The 26,423-nt window shown below is 41.3% G+C and overlaps 1 protein-coding gene across 2 annotated transcripts in view; it reads left to right on the top strand.

Moving 5' to 3' along the window:
- Positions 1–26,423, top strand: part of DNER (delta/notch like EGF repeat containing) — a 302,387-nt gene that overhangs the window by 150,138 nt on the left and 125,826 nt on the right. For both annotated transcript variants that reach the window (XM_023642489.2, XM_070270583.1), the window contains exon 5: positions 5,503–5,648. In XM_023642489.2, the coding sequence (XP_023498257.2) occupies positions 5,503–5,648 (146 nt within the window). The remainder of the gene's footprint in view (positions 1–5,502; positions 5,649–26,423) is intronic.

The following is a 26,423-nucleotide window of genomic DNA, read 5'->3' as shown; positions in this document are numbered from 1 at the left end:
TCCATATTTAGATAAGGCTCGAATTTAAATCTTCAGCTGTGACATTTCTAACTCCCCATGTCCTATGTCCAGCCACCAGCTTGACTGCTCCATTTGGGGTCTTATCAGCATCTCAAGTTTAATATGTTCACAGTGGAAACCTTGATTGACATGCCTACCACCACCGCTCACGAAGCCGCTTACACTATCTATGTATGATTTCTTCCTTTCTCTCACATCCCACATTCAATCTAGGCAAAAGTCTTGGTTCTACCTCCAAAATGTGATTTTTGAAAATGTATAACTCATGTGTTATTCTTCCATGTAAAACTCTTCAATGGATTCTTATTGCGCTTGCCATGAAATCCAGATCTTTGCTAAGGTTCATGAGACCCCCCTCTGATCTGGCCCCTCCTGCCTCTCTATCCTCATCAAGGCTCTGGCCCTTGACCTACTGACGTCCTCATCCATCTAACGCATTACCTCCTCAGCTCTCTTCGCCGGCTCATTCTCAGCCTTTAGGGCTCAACCTAAAAGCTGCCTCCTCCTTGGAGCTCAACAAACATCTCCTGAATGTTGAATGAGTGAGTTCAACTCTCCCACCATCTCTATTCTGCTCTCCATCCCACCCTATCCCACAGCATCAGTTTATTACAGGGAATGCATGATCTGGCCAATTAAAATGACTCAATATTTCACCTCATAATTAGAATCACATTCTTGGACTCTACACAATTTAGAGTCCAAGATTTTTTTTTTTTTTTTTTTTAAGGATTGGCACCTGAACTAACGTCTGTTGCCAATCTTCTTTTCTTTCTTTTTTTTTTCCTTCTTCTCCCTAAAGCCCCCCAGTACATGGTTGTATATTCTAGTTGTGAGTGCCTCTGATTGTGCTATGTGGGGCGCCGCCTCGGCACGGTCTGATGAGCAGTGCCATGTCCGCACCCAGGATCCAAACCAGCGAAACCCTGTGCCGCTGAAGCGGAGTGTGAGAACTTAACCACTCGGCCACGGGGCTAACCCCTAGAGTCCAAGATTTAAACAATGCTTATTCATGAAAATTTTCAAAGAAATCTAATTTTCCATTTGTTGTGGTTGGAATGAAGAATATAAGGCCAGGAAAATGAGAAGATGGTAAATTGTCCTTCATTAACAAAAGGTGTGACAGCCCCTGAAACTTTTGATGGAAAACCTTCATTTCCTTTTCTCTGTTTCTGCTTGACTTGTTTTTCTGTATTACTGTTTCCTTTTCTTCTGTCTTATGCAGTTTCTCTCTCATGCTTTGGTTTCCTTTTTCATTCTTCTTCCTGCCTTCCTTCTTTCTCTCTTTTCTTGTGTAAATCTCCTTTTTCTATCTCCCTTTCTTGCCTTTTTTTTTTTCTCCCCAAAGCCCCAGTACGTAGTTGTATATCATAGTTGTAAGTCCTTCTAGTTCTTCTATGTGGGATGCTGCCACAGCATGGCTCGTTGAGTGCAAACTTAACCACTATGCCACCCGGCTGTCCTCATTTTCTTATTTTTAATTTATACCAGGCTTTAGTTGGAGCAACTTCATAGCCTCCTCTGTGACATCAGTTCTTTACGTGTTGAAAAGACCCTAGGAAATGCAGGTGTTGACAAAAGCCATTCTAAAAAAGCTCTGTAAACAGAACCAGAGTGTTATCCTCATTCCCGCTTTGCCAGTTTTTGTCTCCAGTTGACCAGTTGCCCTACGGATCTTAGAATTCTGAATATGAGGACAAGTGTTTCTACCCAGGTTGTATCAGGAATTATGTTACACATATTGATTTCATATCATTAAGGATGAGAAAAAGCAGAGACCATTTGCTCTGCTTTTCTTCTAAGTGTGTTAGACATGTCCGTGAGCTTGAGTGCTGTGTCAAAGAAATCACACTGGCTTTTCAACAGCTCTCAAACAATCTCTTATAAAGCCCCAAAGAACTTCTGTTTTTGTAAATGAATTTGATTTCATTTCAGGTTCTTCGTGCTGCTGTTTGTAAAGGACACAGCTCCTGCTCTTGGCATCTGGGATTTCCTGAGGGCGCTTTGCCCTCACCTGGGTGCAGGTTGATGGAAGTTAAATTGGTCCGTGTTACTGTTCATTATGAGGAGCTCCAAGCATTTTTGCCTAGACATGATCAAAGGGGGGTGCACACAGCTTACTGAAATTACACTCTTACCTGGAAGGAGCCACCAGGCACTGTTGTCATCGTGTGAACAGTATCTTCCTGAAAATGGCATGCTTATCCTGTTGACTCACTTTGGGGCATTAGGCGACATATTTAAGAATTACGTAGTAATGTGTGACACACTGTTGTGAAGATTGATTTCTTATTAGTTTACTAAGGGATTTTAGAGCCAGAGTACTCACTCAAAATACTCTTATTAGGAAACTAAGGCTGGTATAGAAACCTTTGTCAGAGTTGTCTCCAAGAACTTTCAAGACTTATGATCAGCTAGGAAATACGAATGTTGTCCAAATATCACAGAGTCACCTAGATTTTCAAAAACTGAATGCATAAGATGTGCTTTCAGAGGCTCACGTGCATGCCTCTAATTCAAGGTGTTTGTTACCTTAATAATAATATTACTTAAGTGACTTAGATTAGTTTTTCTACCAGGCCAGGGGTTCTTAATTAGAAGCTCATGTCTGAATTACTTAGGGAGTCTTTTTCAAAAACATGCCTGCCAGGGGCCCATCCCACCCTGTTGATCCTGAGTCACTTGTGCTGGAGGCTGGCAATATGTACTTGGAAAAAGCCCCTGCAAAATTATGAAGCTTCTGGTTTCAAAACAAGTTAAGGACCACTGCTCTCAACTAAGAGTTTGGAGTGGCAGAAAGCAAGGCTGACTCATTTTTGTAAGCTTAGCATCTAATACAGTGCCTGGTTTGTAGCTGTGAGCTCAGGAAATGTTCATTGAGAAAATGGAAGCAAATTACCTAGAAAATTATATCGAGTCAATTTTTAACTACTCATTCATTTAATTACTACTGGCTAAGTAAATTTAGTAGTTGAATAGACTTTTTAAAATAACCTTTATAGGGAGGCTTCTTCTACAGGATTATAGAGCATTCTGTGGTCTAAACACTTAGTAAAGACAGATGATATACATTTAAAAAATAATTTAATGTGAAACTCAAGAACAGAGTAGGGGCTGGCCCTGTGGCCGAGTGGTTAAGTTTGCATGCTCCGCTGCAGGTGGCCCAGTGTTTCGTTGGTTCGAATCCTGGGCGCGGACATGGCACTGCTCATTGAACCACGCTGAGGCAGCATCCCACATGCCACAGCTAGAAGGACCCACAGCGAAGAATATACAGCTATGTACTGGGGGGCTTTGGGGAGAAAAAATAAAATCTTTAAAAAAAAAAGAACAGAGTAAAGATGTGAAAAATACCTTTATAATCACTGATATCTGGTTTTGCCTCCATTATTTTATGTGTAAAAATATCTTTTGGAATAACAACTCTGATAAGATTCCAACAATGCAACAGCCTCCATTTCTCTATCAAGGCTAACCATAAGTTGATAAACATTTATTTCTTTAATAAACTGGAATTCATGCATTCAAATAATTGTTGTTCTTCCAAGTGGACGTGTCAGATGACAAGACGTTCTGGAAACTCTTTCTAGGGAGTTGTCTTTGCTGCTCTGGCCACATATGTACCTGTACCCTGACTTCCTTCTCGTTCCTTCTCTAAGACTTGGCCCTTGCCATCCAGGGAGCTTCAGTAAAGGTGGTAGGACAAGAAACCATCCAAGACGTAAAATAATCAGGGACCCATATGTGAGAGTATGTACTTGTGCACAGATGGACACAGCAGAGCTTGAGGGGGTGGAGGGTGGGGATGTTGAGGAAAAGCTCAGGAATAAGGTGAGATCTGAGCCCTAAGACTGGGAGAAGGAGGATTGTTCCAGGCAAATAGAACATCGTGGAAATGTTTACAGAGTTGAGGTGAGGAGGGCTTGTGAAGGGGCCATGATGGAGAAAGTAGAAAGCTCAACACAGGACGTCCTTTTGCCTAAACCGTCCTTTTCCTTTGTTCCTAAAGCCAACGTGTGATAGAGTTTTCAGTAGGAAATCGTAGGAAGAAAGCTCCTGATTCTCTGTAGATGTAAAATATGACTGTGTGAGACCTGTGGTACCTGTTTTATTGAGGCACCAAGGGATATTTGTCTCCTAATTCCAAATGGGAAGTCGAGGAGTGTCTCCACTCCCCTCTGCCTTGCATTAATTTCTCATCGTGACCTTATGCCTGTGAATTGCATGACATCTTATGTTACTGTTTTGAAGCCATCTCCTGCCTCTTAGAAACATCCCTTGCATTATGTAGTACTTTGCACTTTGCAGATCCGTTGTCCCTGGGTGCTCCCCAGGACATGGGGATAGGGTGACCATAGTGTCCCATTGCCTGAGACAGTCTCACTTTATGCCTGTGTCCCATTGCAATCATAAAAAGCATGCCCTTTTGATCTGAAAAGAGTCCCAGTTTTGATGATAAATTCTATGGTCACCCAATATGGGGGTTATCGTCCTGACTTAACACATGAGAAAATTGGGGCTCGGAGAGGCATGGCTGTCTGGAATCATTTTCACCACCTTGTCTTAAGTGCCTTTTATGGGTAATGCAGGAGTCTTTATAGGTTGTTCATTTTGAAATTATAAATTATACATAAATAAATGAATATTCTTATTACAATAAGAGACACTCTCTCAGTGAAGTAATTATATCATTGAGGAAAAACACTTACTGTATTATTTCTTCACTCCAGTTAGAGGCTATATTTATTCCATATTTATTGCTACCTACTGTGTACAAATAACTACACTAGACATAAAGATCAACATATCGGTGATATTGCGGTCAATATTCAACTGTGATTGGTCCCGTTTTATTAGATGATTAAAACCATGTAACTTACTTGATACTTTATAGTCAGGTTGGGGATCAAGTAAGATATGTATGAATAAGCCCAGCACAGAATGTGTACCTGTATTGCCTGCCCGCCTGTGAGGGCACTGAGAACTGTTCGGGGAGGCTCATAGCAAGGTGCAGGCTTGGGAGAGAGTTAGTGCTTGTGACTCTTCGAAGTAGCCAGGAGGAGGAAGAGCTGGGAGATGCAGGCAGGTAGCCACCTGGGAGCCCTGGGAGAGGATGGGTTCAAAGCAGAGAAATTGAAGTCTAAGATGCTAACTCAAGGATGGAATTTAGAGACAAAGTGGCTCCCGGGGCTGGGGGTTTGGGGGAAGGGCAAGAACAGCAGAAGGATCTGAGGTGATGGCTGAAGTGCCTGAGCCTTTCATTGGTCTTAGGAGTTTCTCCTGATGCTTGGGAAGAGTGGCCTGTCTTAAAGGCCTGAGGTCTGAATGGTGACCAGCCATGTGCTTTATTCCTTTGCCTAGCTTACTGCATTTTGCTTTGTTTGTTAGACTTGAATGCTGTGTAAACCCAATTCATAATCTTGTAGAAAGGATGTTGGTAAAGCTTTACTTGACGTTTCCTGTCATTCCGTTTCCTTTTAGGTTTTGTCAATGATTCCGTGGCTAAATCTATTGTGGCTTTGCGCTTAATTCTGGTGGTGAAGGCCAGCACCTGTGTGCCAGGGGACGGCCACGCAAATGACTTGGAGTGTTCAGGAAAAGGGAAATGCACCACGAAGCCATCAGAGGTAAGAGGACAACTGGTAGCTTTAAAAACATGTATTTAGGGGCTGGCCCCATGGCCGAGTGGTTAAGTTCGCGTGCTCAGCTGCAGGCGGCCCAGTGTTTCCTCGGTTCGAATCCTGGGCATGGACATGGCACTGCTCATCAAACTGTGCTGAGGTGGCGTCCCACACGCCACAACTAGAGGGACCCACAACGAAGAATATACAACTATGTACCAGGGGGCTTTGGGGAGAAAAAGGAAAAAATAAAATCTTAATTAAAAAAATTAAAAAAAATAAATTTAAAAAACCAATAACATGTATTTATACAAATATATATTTACATATACATCTCTCTCAAGGATGAAAGGGGAGAAAACAAGTACATTTGCTGAAAAAACCTCCAAAATTTCTGGTTTCAATTATATGTTAGTATATAACATATAGATATATAATCATCGTATTATTTTTAAAGTAATTATAATAAATTTGTGCAGTGCTAGATTTTGCTTTGGTATGAAGTAGTGATTTTGTGAGAATATCTGGTAGCAGAATCAAGAGAAGTGGAAGAAAGAAAAGGTAAGCACAGAGTCATTTACTTCCCAGTTATTGCCTGTTTCCCTCTTTAGACTTTGCATTTCTCCAGTGCTGATAACAGAGTTACAGAAGTAGGAGAAGAAACGGAGGAGAGGCAGGGACGAGAAGGCCGACTCATTACTTTTGACCTTTGTGGATCAGCACCATCAACACTATGGAAGACCTGAGCCCTATTCCCCTTTTCTTTAGTAGCTGAGGTCACATGGGCAGGGAGGGGGCAGGGACTGAGCACAGTCCTTCCTCTTTGTTTTCTGGAGAGTGACGAGGTCCAGGAGTCAGACCAGCAAAGGACTACAGTGGCCATTGAAGCCCATCTCCATCAGTATAGGGCTCCCTTGAAATGGTTTTGGCAGATGGAGTCCACGCTCCCCTCAGCATCCCAGGAGAGGGAGACTCTGCACCTTTCAAGGGAGCCTGTTCCATTAGGGGACATCCATTCTAATCACCACTTGCTGTTTCTGTCTCTGGCATCCTTTCCTCCATCTCCCGTTCCCCAGTTCTATAATATTTCCAGCGGAGTTCATGTTAAGTGGAAATGGGTTCCCCACATCTCCAAAGATCAGTATTTGTTTTAGGCCAATTTTAAGAGTAGCACCAGTAAATTTTCTTTGGTGAAGTTGGACAAGTGAAAGGAATGGGTAACTGACAAAAGGGATATCGGAAGATGCTTTCAAGTAGTGCTGATGTCATCTTGGGAAACCTGTGGTTTTCATGTCTTAGGTATAATACTGCCGTGGCTCAAATATACCATTTTCCTGTAAAATATCCCCTGTAGGGGGCAGAATATGGTCAGAAACTGGATAAAGTAGTGGGAATAATAATTTCTGCTAAATCTTTGAAAAGGAACACAAACTTAAACCAAAGCCAGCACGAAATCCCTGGGGGAGGGGAGAGTGAGTGGTGTGAAGCCAGAAGGTGAAGTGTGAGATTTCTTTTACAAAGCCAGGCCTGTCCTGTAGATCCCGTCGTCTCCTGTCTCGGCCACCTTGGACCATCTCTTCTCTTCCCTGAGGAGAAGTTTCATTTATCAATTTACTTTATGGAAAAAAAGAAGTGAAGGGTATTGTGTGTTTTTCTTTGGCACTCAATGCTAGGGAGGGGTACAATAACTTGAGAAAAGATGAGGAAGCAATGGGGAGCCAATTCGATAAAGAGGTTCCAGAAGAGATGAAGCGTGAGACTCAGGGAGGCCCACTGCTGGAATGGAAGAGAGTCAGACCTTCCAAGTGAGGCTACAAAGAGGAGACACCCTGGTCTTCCCCGAATTCATTCTTACTGTTCCCAGTGAACAATTCTGCAGCCTCATGTGCCCTGAAAAAGATAAGATTGGTGAAAGAGAAATGTCTTAACCAAGGAAAGGAGGGCTGTTATTGGAATTTTGCACTGAAAATGATTGAATTTCCTTGTGAGCCTTCTCCTAGAATGGATGACCCAGCTGGGGAAACTTTTCATCCATGAAGCAGTCACCATGTTGTCTTAAAACGTGCGTGCTGCTGGCATGCAGCCCTTGTCTGCATGAGTCCCATCCCCATGAAACTCTGCTAGGAGGCTCTGCCTGGTGGTTTAGCATTGACTCATTGGGAAGGCAGTAGGAGTAGTTAGCACCTGGCAGGTAGTTGGCAAACCTTGCCAAAGTGCTTTGTTTTCCTTGAAAAAATGACTCAAAAGGCTTAGTGAAGAATCCATGCTAATTTTAGCAGATCATTTCAGAGGGAGCACAGCTTGTTATGGGTACCAGCTCCTTTGAAGAGCTGAGTGCCCAGCCTCCAGATAACACCTCCTCCCTCTGCTCCCACCTCCCCATTCCACAACAGTTGCTTCTAAAGTGTATAGCCTCTGCTGTTGTTGATTCTGTCAAAGCTTGCATTTACTGAATTTAGGGAAATTGTGGCTAGTCATCTTATCTGAGCCACTATAATGACCTTTGGTGACTCCGAAGCAAATGATTAGGCTGGAATTAGCATATCCATTTATGGACCCACCACATTGTTATCTTGGAGAGAAACCATTCCTACAGTTCTCAAAAAGATGGTGGGAGTTGAGCTACCTATTGCAGGGGAGGGAATGGAAAGGTGGTTCATCTTTTTTGCATCTACTTGAGTTCCTGTGGCTTTTTGTGGTCATTGTCATGGCTGTTGCAGCGACTTATGAGTTGCTTGCCAGCAACTGTTGTTTCAAGTTTCCTTCTTCTTGCTGTTTTCCTAAAATTAGAAGTTCTATAGTTCAACCTTCCACCCAACGTAAGAATCCACTCCATAGCACAAAACAAAAAGAACTACATTCAGCGGTTTAATTTGATTGTTTCTAATCATCTTAATATCTTTTTATTAGGTCATCCATCAAAACAAAAGCAATTCTATTGTTTCTACACTACTCTCACTTGGTAATGGGACTCATTTCTTTTCTGTCAGATGTACTTTGGCCAGAGGATATTTCACAATTCCAAGTTGATTGGTGGTTTGTGATAAAGCTTAAGCTTGCTGTTCTTGGATATCGCACCAACCTGGGAAGGTTTTTTTAAATGTTTACTATAACGCCATAGGAGTTCTGTATTTTTGAAAACTACTTTTATTACAAGGGTTGATTCTGATCTTTTCTTCTTCTTATGAAAAAAATTGACTGTTGGCCACTATTTCTCTTTGAACTTTGTCACCAAGTTTGGCTGCTCTATTTGATGATTCCTGAATTATCTTAAAGGTAAGTGTCAGGGAGTCACACAGGGCTCTTTGCTGGTGTGTCTTAAACCTTCTTTAAACCAAATTAGGTTCCATGGACCTTGTCTTTCAACATCAAGAGATTTGTATTAAGGTTCTCCAGAGAAACAGAACCAGTAGGATATATGTATTTATATATATATGTGTGTGTGTGTATCTATGTGTGTATATATATATATATATATATATATATATATAAGCTTATATACATATAAATCAATTAAGGAGATTTATTTTAAGGAATTGGCTCATGTGGTTCTGGAGTCTCCGTGAGTCTAAGATCTGATGGGAGAAGCCTGCCACAGGAAGGAGTTGTAGTCTGAGTACAAAGGCAGTCTGCTGGCACACCAGAGCCGATGCTGCAGATGAAGCCCCAAGGCCGTACACTGGCAGCATTCCCTCTTTCTTGGGGGAGGTCAGACTTTCGTTCTATTTAGGCCCTCAACTGTTTGGATGAGGCCCACCCAGATTATGGAGGGCAATCTGCTTTACTCCAAGTCCACCAATTTAAGTGTAAATCTCATCCAAAAACACCCTCATAGAAACATCCAGAATAATGTTTGACGAAATGTCTGGGCACCATGGCCCATCCAAGTTGACATATAAAATTAACCATCACAAGATCCTCTCTAATTCATTGTTGCTTCCTTTCTACCCAGTTGCATCCCTTGCCCACAAAGTCAAGGGAGTAGCTTTAAAATTTTTAGTTTGCCTAAGAATTGTGTGAGGCCTTTGAAAAGAGTCATGTTCCAGGCCCCTCATTTAGATTCTGATGCCATTGGTTGGGCAGCTAGGTGATTCTGATGCAAGAGTGGATTGTGGACCATAATTTTGGAAAAAGAGGTCTGAGGAGCAGTGTGTATCATTTTCCTGTTGTTGCTGATTCCCTAAAGCAAACACTCAACTTTTTTTATTCAAGGATTTCATTGTTTATCATTTCAAGGTCACATGGAGTTAATAGAAAAAGATAAATGCTGAGTAATGGCATAATGGTTCAACACACATCTCAAAGCTTTTGTATTTGTTGGCCCTGGTCCATGTTGACAGGTAAATGGCCTCAGGCCTCCATTCTTAGAAGGTTCGCTAGAAATCCCCTCAGCTCTTGCCTTAAGAATCCATCATCCTTAGTCTATTTGTATTAGATACTAAAGCTGACTATTCAGACGTTGTTTTGAGAGAGAACTGAGCTGGTGTCATGGCTAGGAGTGATTCTCAATCCCTTCTAGAGCCTTCGTCTTAATTCTGTCTCCAGGTGTGGGTCTGTACCTGAGAGAAAAGCACTACCCCGTTTGCTTCCTGAAGGGTCCTGACTTTCTGTTAGCTCCCTCTCTACTCCGGGAAGTCAAGGGCAAGTCCTAGCCTTCCTACAGCCGAGTTCTTCTGGTTGGGTTTGGTTTATTGGAAATCAATCACTGACCTGAACTGGTTTACTGCTTTCTGACACCTGCTGTCCTTGCTCTACAGCCCAGGTGGTCTGGGTAGGAGAAGTTATCCTTCCAGGAACCTGTCTGTCTTATATGAGCACCCCTCCCTATCTTTTTTCCTGTTTCACAGCATGTTCTTCTTTGTCAGGGCTCCCAGTAAATTCTCATTTCTGAGGTTTGTTTACTTCAGATCTCATTCTCAGAGTCGAGTAACCAGCATGCCATAAGCTAGAGGCAGAAGCAGCCTTTCCGGCTCCTGACCTCAGCTCCTTCCACAATCCCCACATCCCCCTGATTCCTCCCTCAGGTCTCCATGGTTTCATTCATGCTATTTTCTCCCCCTGGAATGCTTACCTGCCATACTGCCCCACTCCGACCCTCTACCCCCTGCCCTCCCATCTTCCTAACTATATTTCAGACTCAGCTCAAAAACTTCTTGCTTCTGGAAGCCATTCCTAACCCCTCAGTGCAAACTCCCTCCTCTCAAGCCCTGTAACATTGCATTTCTCTTATGAGACACATGACTTTTGATTTATGCATATATTTCTTTACGTCCATTATTATTTGCATCCAATTCACCACAGAGTTCTTGCTTGTCATGTGCCTGGTAGTGCCCGAGGCTCTGGGGGATACACATTTGGTAAGATAAGATGTGGCCACTGAGAAGGGGTTGGAAGGTTGCACAGGCAGAGTGCTGGATGAGTAAATCATCACTTAGAGCATCGTGTGGTGTGTGCTGGGGGAGAGGTTTGCAGGTGCAGGTTTGCAGGGAGCACAGAGAAGCCTCCCACTTGCATGTGGGATCACTGGGAGTTTCCCAGGGGAGTATCTGATGTTAGGATCCGTGTCTGGTTCCTTCTGCATCCACTGTAACAACTAGCAGGATGCTTTTCGCATGGGAGATGCTCAAAAACCGTCTATGAATTGGATGAACAAGATAAATAACAGAACAAAAATATGACGGAAAACCAGTTCTCTGAGTTTTGAGTGAGGTATGAATTTGAGTTATATATTTGGTAAATGTGGGAGCATGGAAAGCACACGGTGACTTTAGTTTTATAAAATAATGAGTCGGAAGACATTCTCTGACCTAAGGCCATCTCACAGATAGTGTGACCCAGAATGTTGTAGTAACCCCTTAGGAGCATTTTAAGCAACGTTGCCAATCCTTTCCCTATCATTTCAAAAAGAAATAATTTGAACCAATGGAATCTTTGATGCCATCCTCCTGTTGGTTTGAAACCATCGGCAAACTCTTCTTTAGGTTAGGAAGTAGAAACGTGCCAGAGGGCAGGAATAGACGTCATCTCCTTTCATCCATCGCTTCTCTGAGAGCTAATTTTTCCATCATCATTAGTGGGAACATAAAGGCCCTCATGAGACCTTGAAAAGGAACTGTGACCTGGTAAGGTTATGAGAAAGAAGTGGAGCGGGAGAGGAGATGAGGATGCCCATCAAAGCATCAAAGGAAAGCCACTCACTGTATCCTTCTCAGCATCAAAACAGCAGCTGGCGGTCAGGATGTGGAGTTGCTTTTTAGTAGTTCTGCTCAGTGCATGGTGGGGTTAGGTCCCCTACGGTTCTGCCAGTGCTGCAGAGGAATTTCTCCTTTAAGTAGGGAAGGAAACACAGCAAGAGAGGGTCAGAGCAGAATAGTTGATGGGAACAAACTTGATGAGCCAGTGGTTAGTGGCATTATAGAGAAAAGAGACTAATCCGTTCTAAGAAGTTGGTCTTCTAAGGGTGGTGGTGGGGGGACCTTTCTCTTGACTGAATGAATAGCTTATTGATGATGCTGAATAAGAACTTTTGACCCAGAGAATAGATGCTTTGGATTTAATGCCAAAATGAAGATGTCTGAGTCACATTTATTTGCTAATCAAAAATGGATGATCTCTCCCACAGATTTTACTTGCAGAAACAGCTTTGTGGACCTTTGAGAGAGAGAGTACTTTTATGGATAATAAAAGTAGAATAATAATTATTAGAAACATACTAAGCACAGAGATCATAAAAGTAAGTGCAGTCCAGCTGTTACTTTTTCAGTGGTAAAGGATCAGTCCGTCTAGAATTTCACTGACTTGTTTGAATTATAATTCTTGGTACTGAAAAAAACAAAAAAACCATTGCTGCCTTTTATGTTATAGAACAGAAGGATGATCATATCATTGACTGCACAAAAATACGATAACATATTTGAGTCATTTATTATAAATTATTTAAGGAATGATTGTAAAATTATCTCCCAAAGGATAGGTGTTTCGTCATGTTTCTATTTGGCATCAGCATTTTCCAGAAGGTTGAGATGTGTCTCCCTGTGTTGACAGATAGTTGTAGTGGCATTGTCGGTTGGTGGCACTCCAAATTTATTAGAGTGAAGATTATATCACTAGTGACATTTCCAGGGTCACAGGATTTAGAGTGGAAGGTGATTTTAGAGGCCTCTCCGCCTATTTTATTTTAAACACCAGGAAACCAAGGTCTAAGATCTAAGCTATTTGCCCAAAGCCCAACAGCTAATTCACTGTAGAGGCAGGACAAGAATGAAGGGAGATTTCTGGACTTTTGTTCTGGGGCTCCTCCTGCTGGGCAGCCCTAGCCCTTCCATCCCCTTAGCGACCTCTAGTGGGCCATTCAGCGTTATGGCCAGCTTTAGTGCTTGTTTAGTGTTCTCATGGAAAGTTTCACTGCTTACTACAAAGAGAACCAGGCATTGGGTCGAAAACTTTCCAAATCATTTGACCTTTTGGCATTTTGGTCCAGCATTTCTCCAACTTTAATGTGTACGGGAATCACGTGGGGGTCTTGTTAAAATGCAGATCCTGACCCAGCGGGTCTGAGGGCGGGGCCTGAGATGAGACATGGGTAACATCCTGCAATGCCACGGACATCAGACCAAGACATTAGAGGTCGTGGCTATCAAGACCTTTCAAAGAGACTTAGAAGATTCGGCAACCTCCATTCCGTGGTTTTCTTTGGCATAAACTGTACCAGAGGACTAAGCTCTCTGGGTCTCTCTTATTCTAGATCAAAGTTGGAGAAAATCACAGTACAGGTGAAATGAGCATCACAGGAAAGAGGAAATCCCTCAGCTGCAGCATGAAACCTTTTACACGTAGCCCAGGAACTGGGTTTTTTTTTGATTATCTTTTTTCCCCAGTTTTATTGAGATATCATTGACATATAACATTGCATTAGTTTAAGCTGTACAACATAGTGATTTGATATATGTATAGTATATTGTGAAATGATCACCACAATAAGTTCAGTTAACACCCGTCACCATACATAGTTACGATATTTTTTCTTGTGATGAGAACTTTTAAGATCTACTCTTTTAGCAACTTTTAAATATACAACACAGTATTGTTAACCATAGTCTGTGCCTCACATCCCCAGGACTTAGAAACTTCCAGGTATAAAATAAATAAGTTCCAGGAACTGTTTTTTTGCAGCCCCTGATTTTATACTTCGTTACAACTCTCAGGCTTTACAAAGAAGCCAGGGACTCATTTTATAACTGTGTTGGAGACAGATAACTGTCATTCTTAGATTTTAATTAATAACTTTCAGAATACAGAAATAAACCTCCAACTAGACTTTTATTTCCGAGAGAAGAAAACCATCACTTTGGAACTTGGTGAGCTTGTTTTCCTCTCCCTAGAATACCTGTCCTTTTGTCCTAATTTTCAGTCCCTAGGTCAGTGAGCTGAGTGTGAACCGCTGGGAATAAGGAAGCTAAATGGCTTTGCCAGTGGAGGGCGTCCTGGTGGGGCAGTGCCTCTTGATCCTATTTAGGGATCTGAAAGCCATCAGCTGTGTTTGCTCACAAAAAAGGGAGTTTATTCCACATATCAACTTGGGTATTCATTTATTTTTCCACGTTTTCATCCCCTCATCCAGCGTTCTGTGAGCATTTCTAGGTGGCAGGCGTGGAGCTTCACCCCAGCAAAACAAGGGTGAGGAAGACCACCATGGTCCCTGCTCTCCTGATGTTGAAAGCCAGAAAACCGGCATCGAAACTATTGAACTTGACCCTTATCTGATGTCCAAATCTCCTCTAAAACATTATCAACCTCCTCAGCCTTCCTCAGCATCTAATTAAATATCTAGCCAGTGCCCATTTGAGGCACGTTGGTACTTCTTTCTGATTTTGAGGGGAAAGAAATAATCCCTTTGATATATCCCCACCGTGGTCTTTTGTGCTCGGCAGCTGCTCCAAATATGGCTTTTAAAGTATAAATGGATTCATCTGTTCCCCTAAGTCTGACGTGGTTAGGGCTTCAGTATGATTATGCTATTTGCCTCATTTCTTCTGTGACATCCTCTTAGGTTTTAAGAGTCAATTCTGGCTTTGCAGCTTATCTTTTTGAGTTGTGAAGCCTTAGGCAGATTTGGAATGACCAGTTGTGTGTTAGGAGATAGTACAACATAACTTTCCAAACTGGACAGAACCACCAATGGGCTCTGGGCATATGTTACTCACGTGTTGTCAATTTAAAAAGAAAATTGGCCAGTTGTTTTACGCACAAAACGATTTTATTCGGGAATAGCCAAAAGAATTGCAATTCAGGATGTGCATGCTATGGCCGACCATCAGCAAATCCAGAGACAAAGGAAGGCACTTGCTTTTACAGAGTGGAAGGGGGAGTAGGAGGCACTCTTCTAAACAAAAGTCCATTGGAGGAAAGTAACAGTTCAGGGTGGTGACAGCTTCTCATTGGCTGAGCTGCAGCATTTCTCATTGGCTGGGCTGTTGCTGGGTGGGGAGAGAAATCTTCCTTCCTTCTCATCAGTAGTAAAGTAGTAAACCTTCCTGTGGGAGATGCAAGAGGTACAAGCCTAGGGCACTTCCAGGTTGAAGTAATTGACAATGAGTGGTAGGGCATGAGAGCGCCCCCTGCAGGTCTTCCTGACTCTAATTTAGTTGAGATTTCCTTTACTCACTTCAGCCTAATGGCGGGCAGAGTTGGGAGGTTTCTTCAGGGTGTTAGTTGAGAGCTCCTGTCCCTCCTGTCCAAAAATAGCTCCCTCCTGGCCTTCCTTGTGCCTTTTATTTAGTGCTTGGCCCCATTTTCTGCCTACTGAGTTGCAGACTGACTTGAGGATTTGTCTACTGGATGCAGTGTTTGTAGTTTTATTTACAAAACTGTTTGGCTTCACCTAACCCAGTGGTTTTCTGACTTTTTGGTCTCAGGACTCCTTTACGTTATTAGAAATTATTGAGGACCCAAAGAGCTTTGGTTTATTGGGCCGGATCTATTGATATTTATCACATTAAACTAAAACTGAGGACTGAAAAATATTTATTATCCCATTTAATTAGTAAACCGATTACATTAACAAAAATAGCACCATTTTAATGAAAAGTAACTATACTTTCCAAAGCAAAAAGAATTTAGTGAGAAGAAAGGCACCGTTTTCATTTTTACAAATCTCTTTACTATCTGGCTTAAAAGAAGACAGCTGAGTTCTATTTGCTTTTACCTTCAATCTGTCACAATGTGTTGTTTTAGATGAAGTACAGAAGAAAATTCAGCCTCATACAGATATTTAGTTGGAAAAAGGAAAAGTGTTTTAATAGCCTTTTCAGATAATTGTGGATATTTTTCTTGAAAATTCTCCAAAACTCAAGTGTCAGAGTCTTAAAGGTTAATTGAATGTGGAATCTGAAACCATATGAATGAACGCTCTGTTACGTTAAAATCCGCTGGTCCGTCTTGCATTTTGCATCTTCTACCCATGAATGGTTTTTTATAACATTACGCATTGGTCATTTGGAAAATATTGGATCACTGTGTTAAAACAGAACTTCCAAATGTTGTCACATTTTATTACATACTATCAAAAAGTCACGTCTGTGATTAATATCACCACTCAACTCCTCGGGAGAGTCTGTAAGTACTGGGAATATGTCAAGCTCATAATGGAAGATAAAAGTTTTCTAAGATTCTAATTTTTCCTTCCAAGCTCAAGTCATCTCTGACAACGAAAACCGTTGGGTGTTTTCCTTGAAGTGACAGGCTCACTTTGTTCCTTTGAGAAAAAATATCTGCTGAATAGCCAACAGTTTGTCTCTCAGTTGTTCTTTCAAGGAAAAAAGGTTCTTGATGAAAAAGGGGCTAGTTAGGTCGTGACTCAAAGACTTGCACAAGTGTGTTTCCTGAGAAAACCATTGGAGTTCAGTGTGCAGTGGAAGTGCTTCATGCACACTTCCCAGTTTGTCACACAGAATGATAAAAAGATGTGCACTCAAGGTTGAGATTTCATAAAAGTTTAATTTTGACGGCTCATCAAGCACATTCTAAGCAAAACTGGCATTTTCTTTTTCCTGCAAATGCCTGATAATGTGAAGACCGGAAGATTCCTGCTACAGAGACACTGCTTCGATTTGTGAGAAGAAATCAGCAGTTTTCCCCACCATTGTTTTTGCATCTTTAGTGCCAGTGTCAACAAATGTAAAAGGCACATCATGTTTTATTATTCTTATAAGGTAGTTTTGACCTCATGGACCCACCTGAAAGAGTGTCAGGCCCCTCCCCTACCAGAGGTCCAGAACCACATTTTGAGAACTCCTACCCGGTCTAGGCCTCACCTCTCGCCCTTTCTCTGGACCTCTTCATTTGCTTTCTGCACCTTCAACCTGTTTTTCTAAACACCTCCAGTTTAGTTTTGAGTAATTCTGTTTTTTCTCTCTTTGACCTTGAAAACCACTTTGCCACTTTTCTCTCTCATCTGTGATGATTCTCTGCATGGCTTCTTTGTAACAGCTCTAGATGAATTTCTAAAGCCAATCTGACAAGTTCTCCATCTTTTTCTGCTCCTTGACCACCCCGCCTCCCACTGCCTCACTTTCCACCCCCATGCCCAGCTGGGATCACCAGCCCCTTCTCCCTGAGACCCTCCAAGGCAGAGGCCCTTCTCTTTTCTCTTGTCTCCTTCTCTCTTCTTCCTTCTCTGCCAACAGCCAGCAAAGAGCCAAATCAAAAACAAATGAAACAGTCCCTAAGATCCTGTCAAAAAGATAAAATGAAAGCTGACCAATTACAATTATAGAAATCTTCTACAGTGGTTAAAACCCATCTTTCTGTTAAACATTGGTGCAAGCTTTTTAGATAGTAAACAGGAACAAGGAAATGGAGAGATTGCCTTTCAGAAAATTGGCCAGCTTCCCTGGAGAGGGGAGGCAGAGAATTCACCCCTGGATCTTGCTTTGGGAGGACAGCCATGGTGGCGGGGAGGAAGCTAGATTATTGAGAGCAAGGAAGAGCTTGGATGACCAGTGTGCCATGGCTTTTTGATGAATTTGGCATTGAAGGGAGGGAGCGAGTGGGATGGTACCCTGAGTAGGAAATTGGGTCAAAAAGAGAGTTTTTGCTTCTAGAGCAAAGGATGAATTGCATTGAAATAGGCCAAAGGAAAGAAACTGGCAGATGTGACAAAGTGGGTTGGTCAGGTGCAATTAACGGGTGAAGGTCCTGGAGGAGATGGAATCGAGAGAGATGTGGAGGGCTTCAGAAAAGAGGACGAAAACTTCCTTCTCTGAGGAAAGTGATGTCAGGTACAAGGCGTGACAGAGTTTTTAAAACAAAGCCTTTTTTTCATTATTGAGGTGAAATTCATATAATATGAAATTAACCATTTTAAGGTGAACAATTCAGTGGCATTTAGTACATTTACGATGTTGTGCAACTAGCATCTTTATCTAGTTCCGCAACATATTTATCACCCCAAAAAGAAATGCTGTGCTCATTAAGCGGTGACTCCCCATTCCTTCCCCAACCCCTGGCAATTACTGATCTGCATTTTCTCTATGGATTTGCCTTTTCTTGATATTTCATGTAACTGGAATCATACAATATGTGACCTTTTGCATCCATCTTCTTTCCCTTAGTGTATTGTTTTCCAGCTCATCCATGTTGTAGCATACATCAGTAATTCCTTTCTTTTTATGATTAAATAATATTCCATTGTATGGATATGCCATAGTTTGTTTATCCATTTGCCAGTGATGGACATCTAGATTGTTTCCAGTTTTTGGCTATTGTGACTAGTGCTGCTGTGAACATGCATGTACAAGTATTTGTTTGAGTACCTGTTTTCAGTTCTTTTGAGTGTATACCTAAGGAGTGGAATTGCTAGGTCATATGGTAATTCTATGCTCAATTTGTTGAGGAACCGTCAAAATGTTTTGCACAATGGCCGAACCACTGCATATTCCTACCAGCAAAGCACAAGGATTCATGTTTCTCCATATACTCACCAACACTTGCTGTTTTTCATTTTTTTGATTCTTGCCATCCTAGTGTGTGTGAGGTGGTATCTCACTGTGATTTTGATTTGCATTTTCCTAATGACTAATGATGTTGATCAGACAGTACTTTTTGTAAAATCATATGTGCTTTATGTCTTTGAAAAAAACACTTTGAATTTTCCCATAAAAACTGAATTCTAGTGATACCCCTTTGTGCAGGAGATTGTAGGAGGCACAACCTTGTTTACAGAGAAAGAAATAATTGCAGATATCACATGGCCGAGTGGAGCAGCAGCTCTTGGGGATTCTGGATTGCTTTGCCTTTGGATGGAGGCAGGAGATTCAGTTTTTCTGGGTCACCTAGAATACTGGTCTAAGCTAGGTCAGCACTGGGGTATCTGTTCATCCCCGGGTTATCCTTGGGATGAAAGCCATTTAGAAGCTTGGTTTATTTCTAGGGAGTGCGAGATTGGGCAGATTCAGAGAAGATGGTACCCTAACACAATCTTGACCAGAAATTGGCCAGGCACCTGCCACCTCCATGAGGAAGGGGCAGGTCAGATGTCACTGCCACACTTATTGGACTGTCATGAGCCATCCTATGGGTTTCTTCCTTCAGATTCCCTTTTCCTTGTTCTCTAAGAAGAATCCCAAGAAACTTGGCCCAAACCTACATGTCTGTTACTCATCAGCCACAGGGAACTTATTCGGCACTCAACTTTCTTTCACATAATGGGCATTTTGAGGCTAAGATCAGCATTTAATGGAGCCACAAGCATCAATCCTTTCCAAGTTCACACTGGAGGAGAATTTCTAGTTTAATGGTAATTCTGCAGTTAAACAGGATATTTCCAAGTCAACAAGGGATGGAGAAGCTGGCTCCAGAAGGGAATGGGAAAGCTCTCCCTGGAGTACAACAGCTGCTCAGTAATGGATAAATAGAGCAAGGTTACCACAGGCCACCTTGGGCCATTGCCATGAACAGAGTCACTCTCTCTATACAACTGTAGTTGGTTTCCACATGATTCTGGGCAGAAAACTCAAGCTATGTCTCAACCTCAGACAGAGATGACTATTTCATATGTGCAGGAGGACATCATTTAAGCCTTGAGTGTGGAGGGAAGGGCACAGAGGATGCTGCCGCGACAGTCTTCCAGAGTCGGCGGAGGCCCCAGCAAATGTGGAATGTTCCAGATCTGTCCAAGATTCAAAGGTCATTAATCATGTAGGACGTTAGAATTCTCATGTACACATCTTGTTTTTTGCACAGTCACAATATTTTGGCAGGAAACTGGGGGGAAACGAAGCTCTTGAACAGAGGAAATGCCCGTAGCAGCTTATACAATACCATTTGTACATTCCGTAAATAATTATGCACCTGTGTTTAGGTCTATGTCTATAGAAAAACTTAAAGATTTTGCTTTTTTTCTCTTCATTCTGTCTCCATATTAGAATTCAAGGACTGCTTTCCTAACTTCACTAGAATGTTTGGGTTTTTTCTTCTACTAATAGTTTTCATTTCTTTACATGCTTTCTTTGTTATATTTTACCTTTATTCTTTTTGTCTGTAAATCTCTGGTCTCAGTTTGATTTAGTATATTTTTAAGCACTGGTAGGGAAAGTACAATAGGTAATCACCCTTAAGTGGTGTCAGTAACAGAGAGTTAAGCAAAGTCATATGAATCAAGCAAATTAAACATTGATGCAAGAGGCATTAATGGTCAGTGGGATAACCTATTAAAAGAATGAGTTATATGTCATGAAAGCACCAGTTGAAGTGATGATGCCCAGTCTACTGAAGAGGTTTTGTAGGGGTCTAGATTGGAAAAAGAGCCTTTGGCAAGATGAGTAGCAAAGGTCATGGTTTGTTTGAACTTGCATTAGGTTAGGGGCAGGGCTGCCCTACAGGCCAAGGTCACAGACTGTGGAACTTGTCCTGGAATCTGGTCACTCTTCTTCAAGCTTGAATGATTTTCATTGATTTTTCAACTAAAGAGTGCTCCTCTATTTTTAGGATTTCTCCCCACATGGAAGATTTGGGAGATAAAAAAAAGATATTATATTGTGGTATCTAAAATCAGAAGCAGCAGCCAAATCTGACTTTTGCCTGGAGGGCTTTATCAGGTTGCTAAAATAAATAAAAATGTAAGAAGTATGGGCATCCATATTTAGATTAGTATAATATTATACTTCCACTTTCTACCATTGGAACAACTCATTTTGCAATTTAATCAAATATATTCCATTACATTTGGCTTGGTTTAAATTCACAGGATACTCAGACATCCGTTCCATTGATATCAATTAAAAAAAATTTTATTATGAAGGTCTTTATGTCTGAACTGAAAATTCTTTTTTTAAAAAAATGCTTCTAAAAAATAAAAGTAGTGACCTTGGTACAATCTAGTCACCTGTGCTGTTAGACAAAAGTCAGTGGGCTGGGGGTGCCTACTTGCTGTAAGATTCAAGGGTATCTAGGAAAATCCCTTCATCCCAAATTTCCTTGACCTACTGGGCTGGTGGGATGCCTGGAATCCTGCTATTTGAGCTTAATTAACTATGTAATAAAAGCATGATTTCCTATTTCAATGCAAATGTCCCTAAAATGGTATCACGTTAAGGTGTTATCTATCATTAAAACTGAAATAGCTTAGTTTAGTCAGGGGTTGGTTTTAGTAGGAAAGAGAGTAGTCGAGAATTCTAGAATCCAGGTGCCGTCTGGAGGTGTCGGGCACGAGAACAAGGCCCTGGGTTTGGGGAGGTGGGATTTGTCATCTCTCAACAAATCCGAGCCTTGTGTTTGGTTTTCGTTTCTCCCTAGTTTAGAAGCAGGAGAGACTGGTGGCATTCCGGCCATTCTTCTGAGACAGATGTTATGCCAAATAAAAAAGATGACTTTTATTTTCTGGGAGCCTGAGAAGCTTTAGGAGAAGCGCTCATCTTATGACATAAATGACCTTGAGCCCCATTCCATAGCAAAAGCCCATTTATGCAGCCCTCAGAGAAGACAGGAATTTGGGCCAGCTTATAGGATATTTTTTTCCTTTCCAACACAAGAATCTAAAAATTATATTTAGAAAAGCTTTTTTCAGATTGGCTCCGACACTGAGGACCGTCGTGTAGGGCAGCCACACTACTAGGTGTATCAGCCTTTGTCAGAGCCTGTGCACACGAAAGAGGAAGTGAGTGTAATGATTTTTCCAGCGCTAATATGAATCTGTGCTGGCCCACAGACTTCCACAACCACAGCTCTGTGATGTGGATTTCATCAACCCCACCTGATGATGGGCACTCTGAGGCTCTAGGGAATTAAGTATGTGTTTCCTTTTTTCCAAATCAAGCACCCAAGGCCAATATCCTATTCTAAGAGTCATAAATGACTTAAAAGAGAAACTAACAGCATCAAAATGATTAAAATATGATACATTAACTAAAACATTTTTGAAAGGAAGATATGAGCAGTGTTAATGTTCTTACATTCAAAATTCGTATGCAGATTTTTCTCTCCTACTCAAGATTAGAGGAATTAAATTATCACATGGAAAGAAATCGCTTCCTGTGAATATTGTAGATTAATAAAAACAGTTTGAAAGCAAGCAAAATTCACCTTGCTTGTGAATTTACCTAATACTTTTGCTACCCCGAGTTAGATGTGTTGATGAGTTTCCTCTGGAAATTATTGGAATGATCCTTTTCTAATTATCCTGAAGAGACACATTTATTAGATATAACCTGCCATTTGTTAAATATTAAAATGATGAAAGCAACGAACAATTTATTGAGATAAGCTTTAGTTAAAATGAATGCTAGGACCTTCCCACCTTTGCTGGTGTTACTTCAGTTTGTGTGAGTATAAATTCAATAAAGAAAGGCATTCATCAGATCAGGAGCTCTGTATAAATGAAATCTTTCACAATAAAATAAAAAGATAGTATTTTTCCCTGCAAATACTGAAGAAATGTTTTTAGTCAAATTCCACGGTATTAGGGACTATATAATGAAGACAAACCTCTTGAAATTCAGGCTATGATGCCAATATTCTCGATTTACATGTATATTCTTATTTCAGTCAGAACAAGGGGCTGGAGAATTGCATTCACTCTCCATAAGGAAAGCTGAACTGATCCCTTATATCAATTCTATGCTGTGTTTTACTTTTTTATTTATTTACATTCTCTGTCTTTGGGTTGGATTTGAGACTATCCAGAAAAGTACGTAAAGTATAAAATAACCTATTAGGAGGAAAACAGATGTGAAGACCGAGGCAAAGGAGAGTTATGGATCCAATAGGAAAGTAAGTCTAGAAAAAGCTGTAAAGGTACAGAGGAATGCCCACGTGCTGGCTAATGATGGGAATTGGGGACACACATGTGTTGCTTAGCCGTGGCCCATGAACATAAGAAACCACACAGTGAAGGAGTCCAAAGGGAATGAGGAGAATCGGGAAACGGGTGGAGGAAGGAGAGAAGAAAGAAGATCCACACACTAGAGTGATGTTCTGAGAGAAGCCACACCTTTTTTGGGGGGGGGGGCGGGGTGTTGAACTCGGTTTTTCAAATTTTATTTTTTTATCTTTTTGTTGCGATAACATTGGTTTATAACATTATATAAATTTCAGGTGTACATCATATTTCGATTTCTGTGTAGATTACATCATGTTCACCACCCAAAGACTAATTACAATCCATCACCACACACATGTGCCTAATCACCCCTTTTGCCTTCTTCCCTCCCATTTCCCTCTGATAATGACCAGTCAAATCTCTGTTTTTATGTTTGTTTGTCATTGTTTTTATCTTCTACTTATAAGTGAGATCATACGGCACTTGACTTTCTCCCTCTGATTTATTTCACTTAGCATAATACCCTCAAGTTCCATCCATGTTGTCACAAATGCCTGGATTTCATGGTTTCTTACGGCTGAGTAGTATTCCATTGTGTATATGTGCCACATCTTCTTTATCCATTTGTCCCTTGATGGGCACCTCGGTTGAGAAGTCACATCTTTAAAGTGGATGTCACATGGGTGGAGTTCTTCAGGTCTATCTCCCAATCTTGGGGTCTTGAGTATCAGATAGTGACAAAGGTCTTGAGAACTCAATGGATCATCCCAAAAAAGGACAAAAGCTGCCACTCAGGACTGACCTAAGGAAGGACGCAGAGCAGTCAGAGTGTTTGAAACAGGGCAGGGAACTGGGGGTTCCTGATGAGGGATCAGGTGCTCTACCTTTTACCTGGACTAGGTGCAGGTGCAGCTCCTGCCTGGTCTCTACGTCTGTTTGAGCACTTGACCATCCCTGTCTCCAAGATGTGTGAAGGGAAGGGCCAGTGAAAGCTTAATGGGAAAAAAGAAGTTGGAAGTTTTGATGATTTTACCCAAGCCTAATTTCTAACCTCTGCCTATATCCTGGCTCCTGAATCCAGCTTGTGATTCAATTTGTTCATTTTCATGACCTGACTCAGACAGGAACTGGGAAGATGGACCAGCCATCCACTTCCTCATCCTGTGTCACTGATGGAATAATTTATTATAGAACCCCTTTGCTATTGGATAGGTGTTCTTGAATATCTATTGTATCATTTTAGATCTTTCAACAGTTAAATTTTTAAAATCACAACATAAATAATAGAATCTTTGGGGTACAGCATACCTCCTTTTATTTTCTCCCGCTATTGAAGTGAAGTCCAAAAGGAAACAAAGTAGTAAATGATATAAATTACTTGCCCCTGGTCAAGGAGGTAGAAGGATCAGGAATAGGATCTGAGCAAGCAATGTAGTGTTTTCTCTTCCTCTGCTATGTGGTCATTTGTGGTTCACTTTTCATGTGAACTATAGTTTCTTTTCATGTAGAGGGCAAGTCCTGGAATCTGATTACCTGGGTTCAACTTTCAACTCTTCAATAATTAGCTGGCCAACCTTGGTCAGTTTACTCACCCTCTCTGTGCCTCAGTTTCATCAAATATAAAATTGGAACAACAACAGCAATGAGGCTAACTGCATGTTGCAAAGCCCTTAGAACAGTGCCTGGCATTTATTGAGTGCTCAATAAATGTTCGTGACGAAGATGATAGCGATGATGACAATGACACAGACTTATGTCTCTAGTGAGATTGTTAACTCCTAGAGCACAATAATCTTATATGTCTCTGTATGTGCAATGCCAACCTTTTCACACAGCTGTTGTTCAGTGACTACTGTGTGTCCTCTAGGATAATGAGTTGAGTAGAATAGGCACCAAGTATTTGTGAAGTACTGAAAGTAGCATTTGAGGAAGACTGCTCTGAAAATAGTTGGAGGAGTAAGCCAGAGAAGGGATGAATGAGTGTTAAAAGGGTTGAACTGTATCTCCACAAAATCCTCATGTTGAATTCTTGACCCCTAGTGTCTCAGAATGTAACTGTATTTGGAGATGGGTCTTTAGAGAAGTTATTAAGGTGAAATGAGGCCATACGGATGGGCCCTAATCCAATATGACTGGTGTCCTTGTAAAAAGAGATTAGGACACCGGCGTACACAGAGGGAAGACCATGTGGAGACGCAGGGAGCAGAAGGCCATCTATAACTCAAGGAGAGAGGCCTTCAAAGAAACCAACCCCACCAACACCTTAATCTTGGCTATCCCAGCCTCCAGAATTGTGAGAAAATAAATTTCTGCTATTTAAGCCGCCCAGTCTGTGGCCCTTCGTTGTGGCAGCCCTAGCACACTAATACAGTGAGAATAGAAAAGGAACCATGAGGTGGTTGTTAGCACTCAAGAGTGACATGAAATCACCTACAGTAGGATCATGACAGTGGGCATTGGTGGCTCATATGGGACTGCAACCCAGGTCATCAGGTCTGAGTTAAAGAGGCCTTTGGAAGTCATCCTCTTCAAATTCCACTCAGTGCAGAAATGCTCCCCTCATCCCCTTTCTCAGAATGTTGTTTGAACCCTGCCCCTCCTTCCCTGTAACTTAATTTCTTGCATTTCTGGATAACTTAAACTGTAAGAATGTCTTTACAATGACACCAAATCTGCCTCCCCCTGCCTCTGACTAGCTGTGTGACTTTGAGCAAACTACTTAAATTCTCTGTTTCTTCGTTGGTGAAATAGAGAGACTGTTGGAGGATTAAGTGAATCCTTGCATGGTACTTGGCATATGGCAGGTGCTTTATTTGGTAAATGATGGTTTGGTACCCTGCCCTGCCCCACTGGCTTTTCGTCTTTAGAAAAAGTTACCACTGCTTTATCATCTTGGCTTTCCATTTAAAAACGTAATTCGTAGTGAGTATTCCATCTAAGGTAACTTGAGGAAGATGTTGAGAAGGATCCTATTCTTCAATGAGTCCTTCTCCTCAATAGTTCATACAAATGTCATTTTATTAAAATGTCCATTTTATTAAAGCTTTTTTTCTTCCCATTTTCTTTTGGTATAGCAAAGAAAATAAGTAGAAGGCTAAATGGAATTTTAAAATAAGAAAGTGGAATGGTATGTCATTTACTTGTAGGATCAGGCTATTTTTTTTTCCCAGGGAAATTCAATAAAAGATGAATTTTTCAGTGACATTCTTTTTTTTTTAAGTCAAATTTTACTTTTGCTAATGGATTAGAACATTGAAGCAAATAAGTACATGGATGTTAGTGAATTGAAGATCAAGGCTGATTACATGGAAATCTTATGTCTAGTTATGGCCACACTCAGAGTGCTGAGAACACATAAGTTGCCAGGATGTGGTTGGAAACTGCTTTGAACATCTCCATTCTGCCAATCCATCCATCCAATTTTAGGGAGAAAGGCTTTTACGAAATTTCCTGTAAGACATTTACTT

The sequence above is a fragment of the Equus caballus genome, chromosome 6 (genome assembly GCF_041296265.1).
Source record: "Equus caballus isolate H_3958 breed thoroughbred chromosome 6, TB-T2T, whole genome shotgun sequence".
NCBI lineage: Eukaryota > Metazoa > Chordata > Mammalia > Perissodactyla > Equidae > Equus > Equus caballus.
This window is presented reverse-complemented; position numbering and strand designations above follow the sequence as displayed.